The following is an 8,132-nucleotide window of genomic DNA, read 5'->3' as shown; positions in this document are numbered from 1 at the left end:
TGTCCCTGCCCAAGGTCCCAACTTGCACAGTCAGAGCCTTCTTCCCTTGACCACAGTCAAACTTGACTTGAACTATGTTTGTTTTGCTCCAACGAACATTTTATGTCACATTGTTCATGGAAGAGACATCCCCGCTCTACACCACTGACCCTTTTCACACTGCTGCACCCACCAGGTGATTTGCATATTCTCCCCTAAAAAGGTCCCTCCATTGTGAGTGTGAGATAAAAGCTCAGCACTAACCTTGCCTTGACTGATCACGACTCCTCAGGTCACCTTCTCACAATGAAGCTCCCTGCTCAGCTCCTGGGGCTGCTAATGCTCTGGCTCCCTGGTAAGGAGAGGATTAAAATGAGGTGGGAAAATGGGATGGGAAGGTGAGTTCTGGGGGCTCCACACCTTCATATATTTATTTCAACAATGTGTTAGAGGCACATGGTCTATGCTCCAGGAAAAAGAATTCATATTTTTGTGTCAAGAATAAGCATGAATCACCTCTCAGGAACAATGACCAGTGCTCTGGTTAAGATCTTGAAAACAAAGAGTTCCCTGCTGGCTAGTAAATAATGGGTTCATTTTAGAAAGTTTACTTTTTATGATATAAATCCAAACTTGAAAATATATGTAACTGTAAATCAATATCTTAAGGGAAATCATGAACCTTGGTCAAAATGTGTCTATATATCCTTGTGCTTCTCTGTTATTATTTCAGGATCCAGTGGGGATATTGTGATGACCCAGACTCCACTCTCCCTGCCCGTCACCCCTGGAGAGCCGGCCTCCATCTCCTGCAGGTCTAGTCAGAGCCTCTTGGATAGTGAAGATGGAAACACCTATTTGGATTGGTACCTGCAGAAGCCGGGCCAGTCTCCACAGCCCTTGATTTATGAGGTTTCCAACCGGGCCTCTGGAGTCCCAGACAGGTTCAGTGGCAGTGGGTCAGACACTGATTTCACACTGAAAATCAGCAGAGTGGAGGCTGAGGATGTTGGGGTTTATTACTGCATGCAATATACACACATTCCTCCCACAGTGGTACAGTCCCGAACAGAAACCTCCCTGCTGGGGTGTCCCAGCTGCTCACATGTGCTGCTTGTCTGGGGAACAGTTCAGCAGGGTCTCTGAATCTGCAGAACAAGAGGCTGTTGGAGAATTCAGGGCAGAGTTTGCTGCTGAGGACTCTGCCTGGGACGACAGGGGCATGCCACTAAGCATGGCTAATTTTTCTATTCTTTTTTGTAGAGTCGGTGCTTCACCATGTTGCCCAGCCTGTTCTCAGATTCATGGGCTCAAGCCACCCACCTGGCTTGGCCTCCCCACGTGCTGGGAGTCCAGTGTTAGCCATTGTGCCAGGTCAGTGCCCTGTTTATGTTCCTGTCTCCTGCCACAGCCTTGACTCTCATAAGCGACTGGAGAATGAGGAGGTTCTAGGGCCCTGTGAGTAAAAAATTTGGAGGAAAGGGCAAGGAGAATGGAAGCTCATCTGAATCCTCCTTCCTTGCCTGCATTTGTTTAAATTTATTGAACAAAACAGCCAGACAATTGATCATCTCTGGCAAAACATGTCGAATACATCTTAGGGTTTAATAGTTTTGGGTACATTTTAAAGAAAATATTTGGTTATATGTAACATTGGCATTTCCCACTTTCTAAATTACTGCTTCTTCTATTTACCATTCTATTCCACTCCATGAGACAGTAGAGACAGGATTCTCCACCAGTTCTCCTCAGGGGGAATTGGCTGAGGACAATCAGTAACATCAAGGTTGTGAGTGTTAAATATGTTTTGTAATTTCATAGCAGACACAAGTTCCTAATACTAAAATTCTTTGATTACAATTACCTCTTGCTGATAGAAAAAGGGAGTTAATAACATTTCAAAAGTTGGTTTTAAAAATAAAATGCATATGCTGGAAGATGCAGTATACTAAAAATGTCGTATTTTCCATGGATCACTGACAAAATACAGGATGATGTAAACTGTTTTATTTTCCAAAGTTCAGAATTTGAGATTGGGCATACTACAGGAATGGGAGCATCAAAAGAACACAGAGAGGTCAGCTACTGTTCAATTAAACTGCCCTTGATTATGGTGGGTGGGGTGTGGATGGTGGTGGATATGGTAGTTGATGATGTGGATCCAAAAAGAGGCCAAATATGTTACTTGTGAAGAACCACAGAGTTGAAGGCACTGCTGCCTGGCTTCCTGGGTGAAGCCTGTGCCACTGGGAGTCTCACAGGAAAGTAATGTAGTGAGTAGGACTTTACTTCTATAATCACCAAAGATTTAGCGAAGTCCTTGTACAAGGAGACCTGAGGTCATGTCACTCAGTCCGAGTCAAATCACAGCAGCCAAGCAGAGCTTCTGAAACTTATTCTATCCTTCGAGGAGGTCTAGCAGAGACCACTGTTGGGGTCTGGGAGATGTCAGAAGCACTGACATGCTGAGCAGAAGGCCCAGCAGAATGTAATCCAGCAGGTTTTGATAAATGATAATTTTTATATTAAGTTACCATAAAAATCAATAAAAGATTTTGAAATAAGTAAATGTATTATTTTTACACAATGTGGTCATTACCTAAAAATAAATCTGATTTCCGTATTCTAACAGTAATGGTATAGAAAAATGTATAATTTGCATAGTCACTTAAAATAATGCTCCAAAAATATTTATGAATTATTCATGAGCATGTCAGTTACCTGTCATTAAAGTAATGTTTGTATCAAAAGGACAAAATATCTTTTTTTCTGGTTAAAAAATGAATCACATCAGAAATTATTGCCTATTCTAAGATGATGGATCCCATTGTGAATGAATTTAAAATTGTATTTCCAAGCAGAAATGTCAAAAAAAAGGAAATCATGAAATACAGCAAGGAATTTGTCACACATACAAAGAATGACAAGTCTTTACTTTTCCATTCATGAGTGAGAACACACATCCAAACCAAAATCTATTGATTTCACTCCCACAATCACCAGTGTGGAGACTAAAGGTAGTGCAATTAAAATTATATTCCTAACCAAAAAAAAGTTCAAAAACAAAGAAAGGATGCTTTATAGAAAATATTTTGCAAAACAAAGAATGACATGTCTGTAGAAGGTATTCACAAGCGGGGACTCACATCTAACCAAAATTCAAGGGATTTCACCATCACAAACACTACTTTGGAGACCTGGAGATGTTGCACATCCTCCTGTGAGCAAGACGCTCATTGGGACCCTGCACAGTGTGATGGCCCCGAACACAAAGCTCCCAAGGAAGCTCAGCCTCAGTGTGGAAGGAGAGGTTGTGGTGCCAGGGGATGTGTCCACAGAGGGTAGAGTCAGGTGGGCTCAGGCAGTTGCCTGGAGAGTCTTTGAGGAAGAGGACATGAGGCCTCAGCCCCACCCGGCTGATTTTCAGTGTGAAATCAGTGCCTGACCCACTGCCATTGAACCTGTCTGGGACTCCAGAGGCCCGGTTTGAAACAAAATAGATCAGGAGCGGTGGAGACTGCAGGAACCAATACAAATAGGTGTATCCATCACTGGACAAGAGGCTCTGACTAGACCTGCAGGAGATGGGGGTGACTCTCCAGAGGTGACAGGCTGACAGGCCAGGAGAGTGGAGTCTGGGCCATCACAATATCCCCACTGGATCCTGAAATAATAACAGAGAAGTGCAAGTTATATAGACACATTATGAGCAGCTTTCATGATTTCCCTGTTTTACAGTTACATATATTTTCAAGTTTTGATTTATATCATGAAAAGGAGACTTTCTAAAATGAGCCCATTATTTACCAGCCAGCAGGGAACTCTTTATTTTCAGGATCTTAATCAGAGGTCATTGTTCCTTGGAGGTGAATCCTGATTATTCTTAAGACAAAAATACGAATTCTTTTTCCTGGAGCATAGACCATGTGCCTCTAACACAAGGTTGAAATAAATGTGGAAAGTTGTGGAGCACCCAGAACTCACCTTCTGACCCCGTTTTCCCACGTCATATTTTTTCTGTCTTTACCAGGGAGCCAGAGCATTAGCCGCCCCAGGAGCTGAGCAGAGAGCCTCATTGTGAGGTGAACTGAGGAGTCCTGGTCTGTCAAGGCAAGGTTATAGCTGAGCTTTTACCTCCTCCCCTAGGGCACAATATGCAAATCACCTGATGGGTGCAACAGTGTGGAAAGGGTCAATGGTGGAGGGGTATGTCTCTATTGTAAACAATGTGATATAAAATGTCCGTTGGAGTAAAACAAACATAGTTCAAGTCAAGTATGCCTGTAGCAGGTGAGGACAGGACACACTAGGATCTCCTCCCAGTGACGTGACTGAGCATCCCTGCAGCCATGAGGACAGCAGGAAACTTTAGTGGCTGCTCCAGGGAGGATGTGGCAGCCAACACTGGAGGGTCTGTGGGGCTTGAGCACCCCAAAGATATCCTTGCTATGTCAAAGACCTGTCTGAAGATGGCAAACACACTCCACAATAAACAAAAGACAACACCATGGTCTCAGGAACACTGGGAAAGTAGGAGTGCTGGTGCCCCATTATCAACAGGGAGCCCTAGAGTTAGAGTCAGGTCTTTCCTGTGACACTTGGGAGGAGCCACCCGTGTGCTGAGTTGTGGGAACCTGCCCCGTGCCCTGAGACTGGAAGCACGGCCTTTGCTGTGTCCCACCTGCTATGGACTGAATTGTGCCCTCAGATTCATGTTGAAACCCTAATTTTCATTGTGACTATAGATATTAGGACCCTAAAATGTAATCGAGGTCATAAGGGGGCGTTCCCTGATCCAGTAGAAATCATGTTTTGTTTTTGTTTGTTTGTTTTTGAGGCAGAGTCTCACTCTGTCGTCCAGGCTGGAGTGCGGTGGCCCGATCTCCACTCACTGCAGGCTCCGCCTTCTGGGTTCACGCCATTCTCCTGCCTCAGCCTCATGAGTAGCTGTGACTACAGGCGCCCGTCACCACGTCCCGTTATTTTTTTGTATTTTTAGTAGAGACGTGGTTTCACCGTGTTTGCCTGTCCCGACCCGCGGGATCGTCAAAGCAGGCCCTGGAAGAGGGGTTGGGAATTTGGGGAGCAAGAGACACGAGAAATGCAGACAAGACAGTATCCTGATCAAGTCTCGTTTATTGGCGGCAATACAATGCTTTATATACGTTAGGAGGGGCAGGGGTTGGGCTAGGGCGGTGATGATCTCTCCGCGGTGGGCGTGGCCAGGTAGGTTTCGGTTTCTTCGGTCAGACGTCATGTTGTGCCTGCGCTGTCAAATAGTCTTTTCGCGGGCGCGGGAAAAATGGGTGAAGAAGCAGCAGGAAGAGCACCATCTTTTATGAGATAATAGTACAGGGGAAGAAGGTAGAACTAGGGAGGAGGTATAGAGTGGAAATGTATTTAGCTCAGGCGTCAATCGTCAATTATTATTCGCTATGGCCGGGGCGCGCAGCTCCGGACATTAGCCAGGATGGTCTCGATCTCCTGACCTTGTGATCTGCTGGCCTTGGCCTTCCAAAGTGCTGGGATTACAGGCGTGAGCCACCGCGCCTGGCGAATTGGTGTTTTTATAAAATCCAGAGAGCTCTCCTTTTTCCCTTCTCTCTCTAACTGCCTTTCACTCTACAGAAAGGCTGTGTGAAGACATGGTGAGAAGATGGTATCCGCAAACCAGGAAGAAGGTCTTTACCAGAAAGCAAACCCTGCTGGACATTGATCTGGGATATTCCAGGCACCAGAAATATGAAAATTAAATTATATGGTTTATGCCATCCAGTCCAGTTTTTTTTCATGTGGCAGCGCAAGCTGACCCATCCACCTTTCCCACTCTCTCTGAGCAGGATCAGCCTCAGGATCTCCTACCTTGCACTTGCTGCCTTCTGTGAATCAGATATTCTGATAAGGATCCTGTTGGATCCTACTCCAGCCAGGGGCCACACAGACCCCCACTGAGGGCTGAGGCCCAAAGGCATCTGAGATAAGCAGAGGTCCAGAGAATGATAGCCCTTGTCTGTTCCCTGTAAAGACAGCTTCGCCCCAGATGGCTGAGGGCTGTCTTTGGCTGTGTCTTTCTTTCTGAATGATAATGAGGGACGGAGCAGTTCTCTAAGCAAAACCACAACATTTCAGAACAATGATGCCTATGCAGGCCCTCCTATGTGTGCTGCTCAAACCTGGACATAGGTGGCTCTGGATACACTTAGGGAAGTGAAGAGATTCATAATCACAAGGAAGAAAGAGAGAACGAGAGGAGGTGAGAGGGAGAGAGAAGAACGTGTGATATGTGTATAGTACCAACACTGAAGAGTCATTCTGTAATGGTTTAGTGCTGAGTATGATGCTCAAATGATCAGGTTCTATTCCATGGAACATGTACAGGTACCTTTCATAGGAAAAGAGCCTTTGCACATGTAAACTAAGGATTATAAAATGGGCAGATTGTCCTGTATTGACCATTTTAAAAATGTCATTTTTTAAAAGCCTGCAGAAGAGAAGATCATTTGAAGACATCAACAGAGATTGAAATGATTTGGACTCAAGCCAATGAAAGCTTAAGTCACCAAAAGCTGAAAGAAGTAAAAAAATAGACTCGCCCCTGGAGCCTCTGTAGCAGCTTTGTCTGATAACTAGCAGCTTTGTCTGGTAACAGCCTGCTCTTGGCTGCCGAAACTGGTGCTGGACTTCTGGCCTCCAGAATTGTAAGAGAATATGTTTCTGTTGCTTTAAGTTACCAAAGTTTTGGTTAATTTGTTATAGCAGCCCCAAAATACTAATACAAATGGGGCTTAGAATAAATCCAGCCTAAAGGTAGTATAATGATTGGGAATCTCCACGTTCAATTCTCTAATGTTACACATATTAGAAGAAGATTTCTATGATGGAAATAGTGTACAGGAAACCCCACAGTGTATACTGGAGCATCTGTTAGTTATATGATAAATATTGATAATTCTTAGTAGAACATGACATCTGAGTAGTAATATCTTATCTAGAATCTTCATTCTAAGAATTCAAGGATGCAGAAAAGGGGTCCTAAGTGATCTTTTCATACATATATATGTACCGATACATTTCCTGGTGCATCAACTAGAGAAACCTTCAGGACAGCCCTTGATATCCTTGGTGCTACTTTTCACAGATGAGTAAACCGTTCTTCAGAGCACAGGTGTGGTTTGCCCAAAGATACATGGCCAGTAATTATCAGGGCTGAGCTTGAACCCAGCTTAGATAAATATGTTGCTTCCACACGGCCACGTTTGTTCCGTAGAGGATTGAATGGCTTTTAAACTCAGAGAAGAGACAAAGCCAGAAGGGTGGTGTGGAATTCTTAACACAAGCCCCTTGCTACCTCTGAACCTTGCCAAGGTTACCACAATTATAAACTCGGGCCTTTCTGCAGTTTTATCTACAAAGCAAAACTTCCTCAAAGCCTTCACAAATATTAAATGTCTTTCTTTAAGATTTGAGGGCAGGGGCACATCTTGCATTGTCCTAAACACTTCGCATCTTGTCTACCATCCTCATCTCTCTGACCCAGTCCTTCCCTCCCAAATTGTGTCTTGTAAATCTGATTTCTCTCCCGAATATGAAAACAAATGAACAAATAGCCCCCTACTTTTCTCATATCCAGAGAATACAAGAGCTAATCAGATACCTAGAGAGTATGAGAGTTAAAGGATTTATCCAAGAGCTTTTATACATAAGAAGTATTCTGGTGCTAGCCCTATTCACAGTGAAATGTCCTGTGTGTCTTGTTAAAATTGACACTAAAAAATGACAAAATAAAAAAGAATTGGCAAGAACTCAGACCATACTGTCCAAGAAAGAGTGTTTTTCCACTTTCTTAGGTTGGATCTTTCAGGGATAATGATGCCTAGGCAGGCAACATATTTATAATGCACAGGAAACACTGGGAGGAAACAAGGCTGTGAAAGAGGAAAGAAAGGAGGGATACCAAAAGTCTCCTCATCAAGGAGCTACAGCTGAGGATGACTGGAGCTCAAGCCCATGTGGAAACATGGGAAAATATCTTGCTATTATTCCACCTGAGAAGGGAGGGAGCTGGGGTATGTATACACCTCCCCTGTCCTCACTGATTGAGGGCTTTCCTAGAGGATACTCATTCCAGGTGCTGTGAAAGGCCATGTGTGCAG

At 44.1% G+C, this 8,132-nt stretch overlaps 1 gene segment (V, D, J or C); it reads left to right on the top strand.

The window, feature by feature from the left end:
* The first annotated feature begins 242 nt into the window (after positions 1 to 242).
* Positions 243 to 1,184, top strand: LOC126934452 (immunoglobulin kappa variable 2-40-like). The segment is given in 2 exon segments: positions 243 to 334; positions 713 to 1,184. Coding segments are annotated over 2 exon segments (462 nt in total).
* The last annotated feature ends 6,948 nt before the right edge of the window (positions 1,185 to 8,132 follow it).

This window comes from Macaca thibetana, chromosome 13, assembly GCF_024542745.1.
Source record: "Macaca thibetana thibetana isolate TM-01 chromosome 13, ASM2454274v1, whole genome shotgun sequence".
Classification (NCBI taxonomy): Eukaryota; Metazoa; Chordata; class Mammalia; order Primates; family Cercopithecidae; genus Macaca; species Macaca thibetana.
Note: the sequence above shows the minus strand (reverse complement) of the source record. Positions and strands in the feature narration are given on the sequence as shown.